This window comes from Cynocephalus volans, chromosome 3, assembly GCF_027409185.1.
Source record: "Cynocephalus volans isolate mCynVol1 chromosome 3, mCynVol1.pri, whole genome shotgun sequence".
In the NCBI taxonomy this organism is placed as follows: Eukaryota; Metazoa; Chordata; class Mammalia; order Dermoptera; family Cynocephalidae; genus Cynocephalus; species Cynocephalus volans.
The window spans coordinates 43901370-43916827 of record NC_084462.1 but is presented as its reverse complement, the minus strand read 5'-3'; the positions used below and the strand labels follow the sequence as shown (position 1 = coordinate 43916827).

Genomic DNA, 15458 nt, shown 5'->3' with positions numbered 1-15458 from the left:
ATAAATACCAAATAAAAACACTTTGTCTTATTTCTGATCTCCCACAGAATACCCAAAGGATAAGCAGTTCTCAAGCCACTCAACCTCTTGCTACCCCGGTCGTGTCTGTGACCACCCCAAGCTTGCCTCCACAGGGACTCGTGTACTCAGCAATGCCAACCGCCTACAACACTGGTGAGCCTGCCCTGGTGCCTTGAGTGGATTTTATTTCTCTCTGTTTTGTGATCAACATGTGCTTTTGTGATTTTTTTTTTAAAGTACATTTATTAAAGTAAATTATTTCTAGTTTTTTAGATTCAAATTTGGATATATTGTAAAAACACATGCTAACCTTGAAAAAAATTACAAAAAACACACTAATGGTAGAATGAGTTGAATAAGTTATTTCTGTTTCTCCATTATGAACTTTTACTTACCTCGACAAAAAAACAAGTAGCTGCTATCAAAATTGTTGCATGCATGAAGCAAGAAGGGCAGTAGCCTCTTGCTCAGGTATCTTCTAGGTAGTTTCTCACTACACAGTACCTTACTTTTCCAGGCTTTTGAAATAAGATGTTTGTGTTTATACTGTGTTAACCTGCTTTGGGAAAGACCATGAATCCCTTTGGTCCTAAGACTTGGGGATGTGGCAGGTGTTTGGCTATGTCAGGCAGGCTGTTTTTCTCCCCCTAATGACTAGTTTGGTCTATGTCATTTGTGCCTGAGGGGCAAAACAGGGACCTTTCTCATTTCTCCTCAGAGCCAGTCACTCTTTGCCTCTGAGATGAGCTTTTCACTCAGTTGTGTTTATTTAGACATTTCATCTTAAGATACCCTAATTTGGGAGTGTATTAGGAAAGTTTAAGAATACTAAACTGGAGGGTGCTTTTAGTCATGAGGGCTGTATGGAGAATCATGGTGTGGGGCACGTTTTGTTTAGTTTGCCATTTTAAGGAGGGGCAGAAAACACATGTGGTTTCACTTTCTCACCAGCTGAGCCAAATACTTGATGCGTCAAAGGAAGAAGGAAAGAAGGCAGTAGTTAAATTATACTTTGCCAATAATTCAGAGACTGCAGTGCAGAGAAGTTATTCTTTTTGATTCTCATAAGTAGACTGTGGTAATAAAGATCATCTAATTTTAGACTTCAGGGTAAATGCTTTGGCACAGTGCTTTCAAACTGCTGTCTAGAGCACCCCAATTGATACATTTGATTGCCACTTTAATTCCAAGTAGTTCTTTTAAAGCAGAAACATCTTTAAAAGGTATTATTGAAAAAGAAAGCCTCTTAGGAAATGTCCATTACTTTTTCCAACAATCAATATGAAAAAATTACCCAAATCCATCAACTGCAAACTAGCCTGGGGTCTGTGAATTGTAGCTTATTATCTGTGTCTTGCACAGAGCAAGGTTTCAGAGTAAAGCCTGGGATTATGCATTCATAGAAATTCTGTTCACTGCATTAATCATCTGCCATAAAAGAGACACTTTTCTAGGAACATATCTCTTCTCCTAAATTTATTCTAGATAAGGAGACAGGACACACCAAAGTTGTTAACCATGGAGGTCAAGTCCTGGGTTGTTGCAGTTACCAGTTTCTACTCTCAGACCTGAGAAGGTGGGGAAAGAGGGGTAGGCTAGAATGTTCAGAGGAGTATTGGCTGAGAAGATGGAGCATGACCTGGGTGTCAAAGTTAGATTGCGGTTTACTGAGCATTTCATTATAGATTTTTCAATATACTTAGAAATTTCACTTTTCATATTTTTATAAATGCATTCGATTAGAAAGAATTTATTTTTTAAGTCTAGAAGGAATTACCAAAACATAAAAATGGAGTTAGGTGCTCTCAAAACCGTTAGTCGCTTGACTTCAGTCTCATTCCATCTTTTGACTGTCTTTGCTCTCTTTTTCAGAACACCTGAAAAAGAGGTTTCTGTTTGTGTGTACCATATTATCTTTAACTTATGTATCTATTTGCCTTTTGTAAACACTTGTCTATGTTTATCTTTTGTGAGTATATCCCCTTCTGTACATGTTTAGTGTCAATCACATGTGAGACAACCACTGAAGGGAAGAATAAACAAGCAACATTTTAAAAAATAAAACACTCATGTGCAAAGGAATCCTCTGGACACTTCCTCATGCCCATCAGTAAGATCACTCCCAGCTTCACAAACTTATTCATGTATCTATTCAACGAATATTTATTGAACACCTACTGCATGGCAGGTACTATGCCAGGCAGTGGAAATACAAGAGTTCATGGTCAGCAGTGGAACTTAGGGTCTGTCGTGGGGAAAAGACACAAGACAAACAGTATGACAGTTACGTCAAGGGCATCATTTCAGTTTAGACGTGAAGGAGTATACATGACTCAACTAAGCAGAGCAGGGAGAGTTCTCCCGGGAGAGGGAGTACCTGCACGTAGGCTAGGAGTCTGCAGGAGCATGGCAGGGGGATGGGGACGGGGTAGGGGCAGTTAGAGTTGAGACTAAAGATGTAAGTAGGGATTTTTAGGCCGTGAGGATTTTAGACATTGTCTTGAGAGCATCAGGAAGTCATAAAAAGGTTTTAAGTAGACGAGTGTCCTGATCACATTTGTTGTTTTAAAAAGACAGCTTTGGCTGCAGTGCACATGGATGCCAGCAAACCACCTAAGAGGCTATTATAGTAGTCCCAAGTAATGGTTACTGATGGCTTGGATTAGAGTGGTGGCAGTAGCGATGTTGAAACTTGAGCAGGCTTGAGGGACTGTAGATAGGAGTGACCAAACTTGGCGGCTGATGGGAGTGCGAGAACAGAGAGGCAGCAAGGCCAGCACCTGCAGGTTTCTGGCATGGGCCGCTGGGCAAGTGTTGGGGCCACTTACTAAGACAGGGAGTGTTAAAGGAAGAGCAGGTTTGGAGGGAAGGATGAGTCCAGTTAGGGCCATGTCAAATTGAGGTGTTTGGAGAGGCATCCAAGTGGACATGTCATGTAGGTCATTGGAAGGACCCAGAGGTCAAAAGAGGGTTGTGGGTTGGAGGGGGCACTGGGGAAGGAATTAGCGTGATGTGCCCCCTGCCCCAGCCTCCATGGGGGTGGCTGTGGCAATCTTGGAGCATATAGAATGAGAAAGAACAGAGTCAGGACAGAGTCCTAAGTGCCAGCTATGGTGCTTCAACTCAGTTCCTTTTTTTGAAATGTTAATTCACTTTGGAAGACCAACTTCTTTAAACACCCCTCTTGAGACATGAGAAAGAAGTTAAAAGTAGAAGTTTTTGCCACCTCTCTTTAGAACTAAATGGAAAAGGCAGTAATGATGAGCTAAAATAACTGTGTGAGTGATAACTGATGTCCTAAGTCTTGGTCAGTGATTATGGCTGAAGCAGTCATATAAAATGAGCTGTGTCATACTCTTGTGACACAGAGTTTTTCCATGAACTCTAAATTATTTTGCATGATGTCAGGGAGCTATGATAGTCCCAATACTTTAAACAAATGCAATTAATTGTGTAGTGATGTATTTAATGTCTATGCCACTAAGCTTGACACCCCATAAGAAGGGATTCTGTGTCTTTCCTGCCCCCCTGCCTCTCCCCCCTGCCCCGCCCCCTGTGCTTCATCAAGACTTGCTGATTCAGACTGGTGAGCTCAAGTGTAGAAACACTTGTTCCAGAGGGTTGTGGCAGATGTGTTTATTGAAAATAACAATTGTACAGGAACATCCTTTAGTGATGACCTTTTATTATTTAAATAATCCCAGACAATTAACTATAACTAGATTTTATAAACCTCCCAAAAGAAAAAACTCTATGGGTTTTAGACCCATAAGTGCGTTGTTTTGTTGTGAAATACCTGGCTTCTCACAACCTGGGAGATTTTGCAGCTGCTCTTTGAAAAATAAACTTGGCACAGTCCTTCCATTGCACACAGAGCGATCTTGTCTTCCTTTGTAGATTATTCACTGACCAGCGCTGACCTGTCAGCCCTGCAAGGCTTCAACTCTCCAGGAATGCTGTCTCTGGGACAGGTGTCGGCCTGGCAGCAACACCATCTGGGACAAGCAGCCCTCAGCTCTCTTGTGTGAGTAACTAGAAATTTTCCCCAAATCTTTACTCCTGGCCTGCACACACTCTTTTTCTATCAGTTACAAGTCTTTTGCTTTGTGAGTAATCCTGCAATGATTCTTCTTTAGGTGGAGACAAATGTTGGGAGAAAATATTTTCTTTACATGGCTCTAGATAATTGCTTGGATACTGAGCAAACTAGGCATTCCTTGAATGGATTCAGGGAGCACGACTTCTCTTATGGGTATATACTGAGAGAGAGAGAGACTCAACTAGGATCTAAGGGGGTTCAGAGCACAGATGTCACCCACATGCACCCCTCTTCTACCTACTGACCAGTGATTAAGCCACCCACTCCCACCCCTACGTCCCAACACCTGTCTTTGATTCCACTGCTTGAGGAAAGGCAGCTTGAAGTCATTCAGGTTCAACTACCACCCTTCCCTTTTTTTGCTTTGGTAAATATCTGTAGACAAGGAGAACAGGAAGATGATCTGTACTTTTGTTTTCTCCCTGGATTAAAGGGCAGGAAAAGAGGGGAGGGGATTGGGTATCTTATAAATCAGGCTCCATAGGGTTTGTGTGGTTGATCCCAGCCCAGTCACACACTGTACTCATTCACAAAGAGAACGTTCCTTATGGGCAGGGTGTGAGGATATAAGCAGAGAGGATATACGGTGATGCCCAGATGACAGCAGGCATCCCTGAGCAACAGGGAGAAGAAACAGGGCCTTTGTAGAACTGGGATGACAGTAGGCCCATGGAACGGGTGGAGGAGAGCATCCCAGAAGAGGGGACAACATAGCAGACCGTGCTGCCTCCATGAGGGCTGGCAGCCTCGCCCCTGCAGTAGGGACACCCCAGCCTCCTGTCCAGAAAGTCCCCAGAGAATCTGGGTTCAGTAGGTTTGCTGTTTTTCCCTCCTGCATTCTGAAATAACTTCACAATACACATTGTTATCAGTAGTCTTCTTGGGAATTATGTCACGAAAAAAGGAACAGTATCTCAGCCTACATAGGGTTTGGCCCTTAGGCCTGTCCTGAGCATTCTAAATGAACATATTAAAAATAGCCTTGGAAAAGGAAGTAGAAAAGGCTCAAAGCTCAGGCCTGTATACTGTACTACTTTAAGCAAGTTCCTTAGCCTTTCTGAGACTGTATCCTCATCTGGAACATAAGGATGACACAGTTTACTTCATAGAGTTGTTTTGAGAATAGATGAGATGATGTGCCTATCACAGGGCCAGAGCAGAGATGATACTGAGGAAGAAGAGATAGCAGAATTCAAGCGGCCACGTTGTTCTTTTTGGTCCATGCACAGAATTAGACATGACACTGTTTTGGATACTTGAGCTGAAAAAGTACCATGGTTGTGGGTAGAATTAAGTAACAACATAAGGACTCAACTGTACTGTTTTCTTTCTTCCCAGGGAGATGTGATTCCTTTTGTGACAAGCACTGAAGGAAACCACCAAAACCAGTCTTGGGGAATTTGACAAGATTTTAGACTGTGGGCTTTTCTCAGTCAGGTGGTGTCCATAATATCATTCCAGTTATGCAGATCCACTCACAAACCTTCTAACATCTCTCTTTTTTCCTTCAGCTCTGGAGGCCAGTTATCTCAGGGTTCAAATTTATCCATTAATACCAACCAAAACATCAACATTAAGTCAGAACCAATTTCACCTCCCCGGGATCGAATGACCCCATCAGGCTTCCAGCAGCAGCCTCAGCAGCAGCCGCCACCACAAGCCCCACAGCCTCAGCCCCAGCCCCGGCAAGAAATGGGGCGTTCCCCTGTGGACAGTCTGAGCAGCTCTAGTAGCTCCTATGATGGAAGTGACCGGGAGGATCCACGGGGTGACTTCCATTCTCCAATTGTGCTTGGCCGACCCCCAAATACTGAGGACAGAGAAAGCCCTTCTGTAAAGCGAATGAGGATGGACGCATGGGTGACCTAAGGCTTCCAGGCTGATGTTTGTACTTTGTGTTACTGCAGTGAACTGCCCTACATATCTAAATTGGTAAATAAGGACATGAGTTAAATATATTTATATGTACATACATACATATATATCCCTTTACATATATATGTATGTGGGTGTGAGTGTGTGTGTACGTGTGGGTGTGTGTTGCATACACAGAATCAGGCACTTACCTGCAAAATCCTCATAGGTCTGCAGATGTGCATCCCATGGCAGACAAGGCACCCTGTAGGCACAGACCAGTCTGGCACTTCCTTGGACTACTTGTTTCATAAGAAAACCAGTTTTTGCAAAAGAAATGTCTACCCATATATAATTCTCCCACACTAGCTTGCAGAAACCTAGAGGGCCCCTTACTTGTTTTATTTAACTGTGCAGTGACTGTAGTTACTTAAGAAAAATGCTTTGTAGAACAGAGCAGTAGAAAAGCAGGAACCAAGAAAGCAATACTGTACATAAAATGTCATTTATATTAATTACCCCACCTGGCATGGGTCTCTTTTGCAAAGGGGTGCATGGGAAAGGGCTGTTGATATTAAAAAGCAAACAAAAAAAACCCAAAATAAAACATAAAAGCCCCACACATAATGTTTTGCACGTGCAAAAATGTATTGGGTTAAAGAAGTGATCTTTAGCTAATAAAAACAGGAAAGAATAGAAAGCATGAGATATTCATAAAATACTAGCCTAGAAATATAGAGCATTAACAAAGTAAAATTAATATATTAAGTTATAATTGGAATATGTCAGAAGTTTCTTTTTACATTCATATCTTAAAAATTAAACTGATTTTAGCTCATGTATATTTTATATGAAAGAAAACACCCTTATGAATTGATGACTATATATAAAATTATATTCACTACTTTTGACACATTCTGCTATGAATTATTTATATAAGCCAAAGCTATATGTTGTAACTTTTTTTTTTTAGAGAATAGCTTTATCTTGTTTTAACTTTTTAGTTTTATTTTAAGAGGGGAAAAAACAAAAATATCTTGCAAGCAGAACCTTGGAAAGAAAAAGCCATGAACACTTATTATTCTATATATAAATTAAAAGTTGAGCCAAACTGTTTGTGTATATAGCATCTTAAATATATTATCACCTTTGATGTAAGTACCTATGTATTGTATGGTCACCAGATTAAAAAGTATATTTTTGTGGATTGCCGCCAATTTGGGGGAAAAGGCGAGGTCCTTATTAGGTAGAGTACTCACTGTTTAATATTTACTATTTTGTTAAATATACTGTACTTTGGATTTTAATTGTTAGCCCAGTTTTTTCAGAGGATTGTATAACGGGGTTTCTCCCCTCACTGGTGGTGAATGTGTGATGTTACATTGTAATCTTTGTGCTGTATGGGTTGAGCATCATTATATATTTTGTGTACATAAATAGCAAAGTGGCAAAAAAATTGGTGTTAAGTTCATCCTGCATAAATATAAAATGTGTTGTAACAGATTTTATAAGGCATTATTTAAAACTTGCCTTTTGTGAGGAAAAAAATGTAGTAGAAAAAGCTGACCTAATTTAATTAATATTAGAGAAAATGGCAAAATAGTAGATGAGCACAAAGGTTTTATAAGTGGTAAATGATTAGGGAAAAATATTTGTGGGGGAAGGGATCTTTTTTCCTTGACCCTCTAAAAATAGAAAGACGCATGTGGTTGTAAAATGCTACTATTATCAACAATTCTGTGCATTGAAATGACACTTTGATGTGAGGGGAGAAATTCTCTTATGGTGCAGATACTTGGCATGACTCTTGCCATCCTAATTGAAATTAGTGCCACCCTCAGCTTGGATTTTGAACAAGGCCTTATTCTTACAAGACGACAACTAATTGGTGATAGCAAGTTCATCTGTTTACTGGGTTTGTGCCATGAATAAAATTCAAAGTCCTGTATATCTTTCATCATAGATTTTTAAATACTAATTTTCCTGAGAAACTCAAAGTAAGGGTTTAAAAATTGGCTGCTCTTCTGTATTTTAAACTTAATATTGAGCAGCTACCTACAGTTTTTACTTACATTTTATTTTTCCCCCTAAGTTTCTTTTGACATTTTCCTTATCTGCTAGTTGTGACAAATCATCAGCCAGATTTCCTGACTGACATATAGGTATTAGGTGCAGGATAAACCTGTGGCATGCACGGGCTGCAAAATTCCTTTTTAATGGAAGTGTGGGTAGTAACTTTTGATAGAGGCCAAAAAAGGGAGGGTGATATGCTGTCTCTTCTCACTATCAACATTTGGCTCTTATTCAGAAAGGATTAATTTTTCTTTAAAAATGTACTTATTTTACTGAACTACTTACAGGCACATTTCTTCATAAAGTCACACCTGATCAAAAAAAGACAGTCTCCCAACACTGAACTTCCAAGATAATCCTTACCACTTTGTAAACCATTTATAGCTTTGAAAGTGTTAAGTGATTCCTTCATTATTTATGCATGTTCATGAACTTCTGCTGTACATTGGAATAGGAGTTAACACATTCACATTTACTGTCTATTTTCTTGTGTGCCTTATGAGATGGCTTTTCTGACTGTATCTCAATAGTCTTTCTTTCTATGCAGGTTTATAATCAGTACAACTACTGTTTTCTAAAATGATATTACACAAGGCTCGGAGTTTGTATTTAAATTACACTGACCAAGTAACAATGTATTCCGTTTTCAGGAACTGAATATTTGACTGTTAACCTTTTTGCCATATGCCCAGTGTGATTTGGGGCATATGGACTTGACAGACATCCCTCACCCAGACATCCATGCGTGAACACATCCACATCCACGTCTCTTGGTGGAAACCAACCTAGAGTGAGGAAGACACTAATGGTGTTGCTTTAGAACCAACATTTTTTACGCTTTTGGACTCAGCGTGTTTTGTATAAGACACCATCACAGAAAAATTTTACCCCTTCAGAAGTATTTTATTACTAAAAAACAAAATCAAAAAAAGTTTAGAGTAAATTGCACTGATTAAAGTGCAGTTCCCAATAGCTGCACTTCCTTCAGCACTCTGACTGGTACTACACTGAGTGCAAGTCACCACTGTGTGTACACAGATGGTCCCAATCGAAACTCCATCTTTTGAGCCCTAATTATGTCCATTGTGTTATAGACTAAATCAGGGGTTTTTTCTAAAAGAACAATACATGTTTTGCCATTTCCTTTAACTATAAGGACAGCTAATGATGCATTAACATAATTTCTGTATTAACCATCATGCGCACAAGAAATACATAGTAAATAAGGAACCTGAAGACTCCTGGCATTGGATCATAAGAAACTAGATGATTAGAATGTGAAAAAGATTTTACAAATGTAAAACTTTTATTTCTCTGTAGAAACTTTCTTCACTTTGCTGTGCAAGAGGACACTGCTTTGCTATATTTAAAATGGCTTTTTTAAAAGAGATTTATGTATTTGGTAAATGTTTGTAGTCAACAGTTCACACAAGAAGCTGTACACGGTTTAATCATGTAAAACCGTTTGGCGGCACAAGCTGGACTTTGTTGCCATCCTTGAGATGAACCTTTTAAGAAAAATAAGTTAATCTCAATTTTTCCCTGAATGTGTTGTTTTTTCTTCATTATACAATAAATATTATAGTGAACTTTTTATCAAATGGTTAAGACAATGCTAGAGATTGTTGTAAACTATTTGTCTCCTGCACTCACTCCAGTAAAGACGGACTGGCTCTTACTGTGCATCCAGACTCTGTCATGTTTGCCTGGGGAAACTAAAGCGCTGGCTGCCACCAGGCATCCCCTTCCCCAGAAGCCCTCTCCTTTAACCTTCCTTTCACAAAGGCCTTTTCACCTGCACATCTCCTTCCTTATGCTGGGACATGGCCAAGGAGATGGTCTCGTGCCCTGCCAGCCTCACCTCTGTTGGCTCCTGGGCAGCCCTGGACCCTGCAGGGTGTGGTCTCCACCACCATTCAGCGTGGCTGTTCTGTGCATACTGGTGTGGGTCAGCTGAATCCAGGGAGGCTCCAATGACTCCTTGTAAAAATACAACAAAGTGTGCTGGGGGCACAGGGAGCGGGTATTGTTAGAACTTACTATCATTAGATTCTATTTCTCTTTAAATTTTAGGGAATAAAATGATTTGTTTTGCCCAAAAATGCATGCATGATACTGAGCTAGAGGCAGAAGATATATTTACTAGAATGAATTAATTTTCAAAAGTGATAGGTATTTGTCCCAGTATGCTGGTAGGTACTTCTCAATGGTCGTCTCCCTTGGTCATAACTCAGCTAGCAAATGAAAAGTCTTATACTTGTAGTGGAAAATGTTCTCTCCCTCTGATGAGCCATCTAAGCCAGCTACTAGTTCAGCAGATTCTTGGCATCAAATTAAGTTAAAAGCTAAATTTTTGTGCTGGTTTTTGTTGCTGTCTACAGTGGGGCTCTTATTAGCAGGTTTTGGAAACTGATTTGAGTCCTGTGACTAAAAATACTCTAATCACAGCTGCAGCTACTTAAAGTCAATGCACTGCAATTTCCTAGTTACCTTCCACTTGCCTTGCTCTAGTTTTTAAGCTGATTCTGTGAGTGGCATCAGCCAAGGAAGACGATTTTCAGTTGGAGCTCTGTGCCTGCTCCTAGTGACCTGTGCAGTGGCTCGCAGGGGCCAGGATACCACTTAGTTGTGAAACCAAGGGGCAAGAGATGTTTCTTCCCATCTCCCACCAGGGTTAGGTTTCAAATAGGAGCTTGAACCACTATGGCTAGAGGAGGTTTTGGGGACTAAGTGGACTAATGGCCACCTCCAGCAGAGAGTTGCTGAGTCCCTATCTGTATAAGAGGTGAGCCCTGATGCCATCTGTCACAGCTTGAGCTGAGTGTAACCTCTCCCCAGGCAACCCCAGCTCACGACTGGACATAGCTGGGGTACAAATCTTTGGCGTGCCGAATTCCTTCTCAGTGTTGCTTCCCCGAGGACCCAAAGTGGCAGGGAAGCTCACCCAGCTTAGAGGTCAGGGCCTACAGTCTGGTCACTTTCTTATAGACACATCATCTGCCTGCTTTGTATCTAACCAAAAAGCAGAGGGATGCAGCTGGGGAAGAAAAAAGAATTCATGGTTGTACTAACTGGTTTCACTATATAGTTCCTCCGTACCACCCCCCTTTTTTTTTTACTTATTAAACTATTTTGAGTTGATTGTTGACTTACAAAACAGTTGGAAAAATACAGTTTCCACATATCCTTCACCTGGCTTTCCCTAATGTTAACATTTACATAACCATAGTACAAGTATCAGAACCAAGAAATTAATATTGATACATACTATCAACTCAATATGTGAATTTCACCATTTTTTTCCCACTATTGTCTGCCTCTGTTCTGGGGTCCAATCCAAGATCCCACACTGCCTTTTTTACTTATTTCTCTGACAGTTCTTCAGTATTTCCTTATCTTTCATGACCTTTGGCACATTTGAAGAACACTAATCAGTTATTTTGTCTACTATCCCTCAGTGTGGATTTATTTGTCTGATGTTTTCTCATGATTGGGATGAGGCTGTGCATTCCAAATACCACAGGAGTGATGTGTCCCTTTAGTGCATCGTAGAGTTGATGTCCATGCATCTTATTACAGGTGACGTTGACCTCGATGATTTGGTTAAGTGGTTTCTACTGGTTTTCTCCACTGTAGAGTTACTATCTTTCCCTGTGTAATCTTGGAAGAGATACTTTGAAACTATACAGGCTTCTCAAACTTTCACCCACTAATTTAGCATCTTGTCTGCAACAATTATTACTGTGGTAGTTGCCTGTTTTCCTCGACATTTATTAATTGGAATTCTACTGTAAGGAACAGCTGTCCTTTCTCCTCACTTATTTAATTGATTAAATCATTATGGACTCATGGGTATTTATTCTATGGGTTAGAAGCTAGTACTATTATTATTTTGATCCTCTAATTGTTCCAGCTCTGGCTATTAGGAGCTCTGTCAGGTAGACTCCTGTGTTGTTTGGAAGAGCCCCTGCCCGTCCCCTCAGCATGTCCTACTTTCTGACACCACGAGGTATTCCACACACTTGTACTTTCCCTGTCCCGATACTGGGTCAACCACTTCTTCAAGGATTGCTAGTTCCTTCTACTGAAGAATGGTGTTTTGAAACCAAGATCTAGGCACTAGTTGTACTCATCACTACTAGGGTGTCACTGCTTTAGGCCCTTTCTGCAAACACAGCCGGGAAATATATGTAGGTAGGTATGCTCACTCAGACACACATCCATAATCCGTAGCTTGTTATCTAAACACAGTATATATAAAAAGCCAGTCCTCAGCAACACTGTCCCCAACAATCAACCAATTTACAACTATTAAAAAGCCAAGACTGCCAACCTGGGACCATTGGAGCTTGGGAGAAGAGGAGGAGAGTCCTACAGAGTTTGTGAAGGCAAGAGAAGCCACAGCAACAGGAAGAAAACTTTCTATCGAGTTTTTCAATTCACAGAATGTATCCTTTATTTCTAGAATTTCTGGTTGTTTTTTTTTTTTAATTGATTCAATTCTTTTGTCAAGTTTGTCATTCTGCTTCTGGCTCCAAAAACCCTTCCCCAGAGAATCAGCAGCAAAGCAGCAATTTACCCCAACCACAGAGTTCCAGTGCTGGTTCCTACAGGAAGTTCCCCCAATTTTGGAGTTAACCAACACCACAGACCAGAGACTAAGCTCTGATGTTAACCAGTAAAGGTCTAACACCAACAAAGAACACTTGTAAAAACTAGAAGAGATGATGGCAGTCTCCTCAAATGACCACGCATCAATGTAAAGACACAAAGATGGAGGAAGAGAAATATGACACCAACAAATATGACAGCAGCAATGAATCCAGAGAAACAACATATCTATGAAACGTGTGACAGAATTCAGAATAACCCTCTTAAGGAAGTCCAGGGAGTCACAAGGAAATACGGATAGAAAATCAAATGATATCTGCAAAACAATCCTGGAGCAGAATGAGAAACTTGACAACAGAATTGAATCAATTTTTTTAAAATAGAAATTCTAGAAATAAAGAATACATTATCTGATACATTATCTGAACTGAAAAACTTGATAGAAAGCTCCAACAGCAGACTTAGAGGAAAGAGTCAGCTCTCAAAGACAGAACATATGAAATCACCAAATCAGAGGAGCAAAAAGAAAAAATACAGCAAATATGGGACTCCCTCAAACAAAATAACCTCCACGTAATTGACATACCTAAAGGAGGAAAAAGGAAGAGATGTAGAAAGCATATTCAAGAAAATAATGGCTGAAAATTTCCCAAGTAAGGAGAAAGATGACAGCATCCAGGTTCAGGAAGCTCAGAGGTTGCCAATCAAATTCAAACCAAGGAGGAACACCCCAAGACACATCATAATCAAATTAACAAAAAACAAAGACAAAGGAGGAATACTGAAAGTAGCAAAAGAAAAGAAACATAACATTCAACAGAGCCCCAATCTGTCTCTCGGTGAATTTCTCAGTAGAAACCTTATAGGCCAAAAGAGAATGAGATGATATATTCCAGGTGCTGAAAGAAAAAGACTGTCAGGCAAGAATTCTCTATCCAGCAAAACAAAACTTCAAATACAAAGGAGAAATAAAGTCTTTACCAGACAAACAAAAGTTAAGGGAATTCACCAACCCTAGACCTGCTTTACAAAAAATGCTAAAGGAAGTTCTTCAATCTGAAAGAAGATGATGCTGAGGAGCAGCAAGAAAACATTTCAAGGTACATAACTCATTAGTAAACTAAGTTCATAGACAACCTCAGAATATTCCTGTGTCATAAAGAGGGGTGAATAAACCCCTTACATCCTTAGTATGAAGAATAAATGGAAAATCCTAGCAAGACACTAACATATACGACAACCGTATAAGAGAAAAGCAATATTAAAAGATATAACTTGAAACAAATTGTCAAATGGTGGGGAAATGATGCCAACATGTAGAGTTGTCTTTGCATTTTTCTTTTTTCTTAGATATAAAAGTTAAGTTATTAGTCTAAAATGCTCTAACTATAACATGTCTTTTGTAAGCCTCATGGTAACAATAATACAAAAATTTAGAAGAGATATATGAAAAATAAATAGCAAGAAATCAAAATACACTGCTAGAAAAAAGCTAATCAATCACAAAAGAAGACAGTAAGATTGAATCAAAGGTAAATAGGATAAAAATTACAACCAGAATAAAAGAAACAAAATGGCACCAACAAGTCACTGTATATCAATAATAACTCTAAATGTAAACAGATTATTATAATGCCCCAATTAAAAGACCCAGAGTGGCTCAATGGGTTATAAAACAAGAACCAATAATATGCTGCCTACGAGAAACTCACTTCACCTTACAACCATCTGAAAGTGAGGACATGGAAAAAGATATTTCACGTGAATAGAAACCAAAGAAGAGCAGGAGCAGCTATACTTACATCAGACAAAATATACTTCAAGCCAAGGAAAGTAAAAAGAGACACAGAAGGTCTTTGTATAATGATAAAGGGATCAATTCGACAAGGCAATATAATAATTCTAAATATATATGCACCCAACTCCAGACCACCCAGTTATATAAAGCAATTGCTATTAGACCTAGTGGGAGAAATAAACACCAACACAATGATAGGGACTTTAATACCCCACTTTAAGCAAAGGACAGATCATCCAGACAGAAAATTAACCAGGAAATATCAGAATTAATCTCTACTCTACCAACTGGACCTAATGGACATACATGGAACATTTCATCCAACAGCTGCAGAATACACATTCTTCTCAACAGCACATGGAACATTCTCTACAACAGACCATCTGTTAGGTCACAAAACAAGTCTCAATAAATTTTTAAAAATTGAAACTATATTAACTACCCTGTCCAACCACAAGGGAATAAAACTAGAAATCAACAAAAGGGACACTAGAAACCATACAAATACGTGGAAATTAAACAACATGCTTCTAAACAATGAATGGGTCAAAGAAGAAATCTAAAAGGAAATTTAAAAATTGCTGGAGACAATTGAAAATGAAAACACAACATACCAGAACCAATGAGATACAGCAAAACCAGTTCTAAGAAGGAAGTTTATAGCAATAAATGCCTACATCAGAAAAGAAAGACTTTAAATAACCAATGTAACATTACACCTCAAGGAGCTGGAAAAACAAGAACAAACCAAACCCAAAATCAGGAGAAGGAGAGAAATAACAAAGATCAGAGCAGAAACAAATGAATTAGATATTTTAATTAGAGATTTGAAACAAAGAGTTGGTTTTTCAAAAAGATAAAAATTGATAACCCTTCAACCACCCTAATGAAGAAAAAAAAAGAAGACTCAATAAAATCAGAAATAAAAAAAAGACATTACAACTGATACCACAAAAATACAAAGAATCATAGGAGACTCCTACAAACAGCTATATGAGAACT

The 15458-nt window shown here is 39.3% G+C and overlaps 1 protein-coding gene across 4 annotated transcripts in view; it reads left to right on the top strand.

The window, feature by feature from the left end:
* Positions 1 to 9730, top strand: part of MEF2A (myocyte enhancer factor 2A) — a 167652-nt gene extending 157922 nt beyond the window's left edge. For all 4 annotated transcript variants that reach the window (XM_063091920.1, XM_063091923.1, XM_063091924.1 and 1 more), the window contains 3 exons: positions 48 to 174; positions 3919 to 4045; positions 5632 to 9730. In XM_063091920.1, the coding sequence (XP_062947990.1) occupies positions 48 to 174; positions 3919 to 4045; positions 5632 to 5989 (612 nt within the window). In that variant the 3' untranslated portion in view covers positions 5990 to 9730. The remainder of the gene's footprint in view (positions 1 to 47; positions 175 to 3918; positions 4046 to 5631) is intronic.
* Positions 9731 to 15458: the final 5728 nt, after the last annotated feature.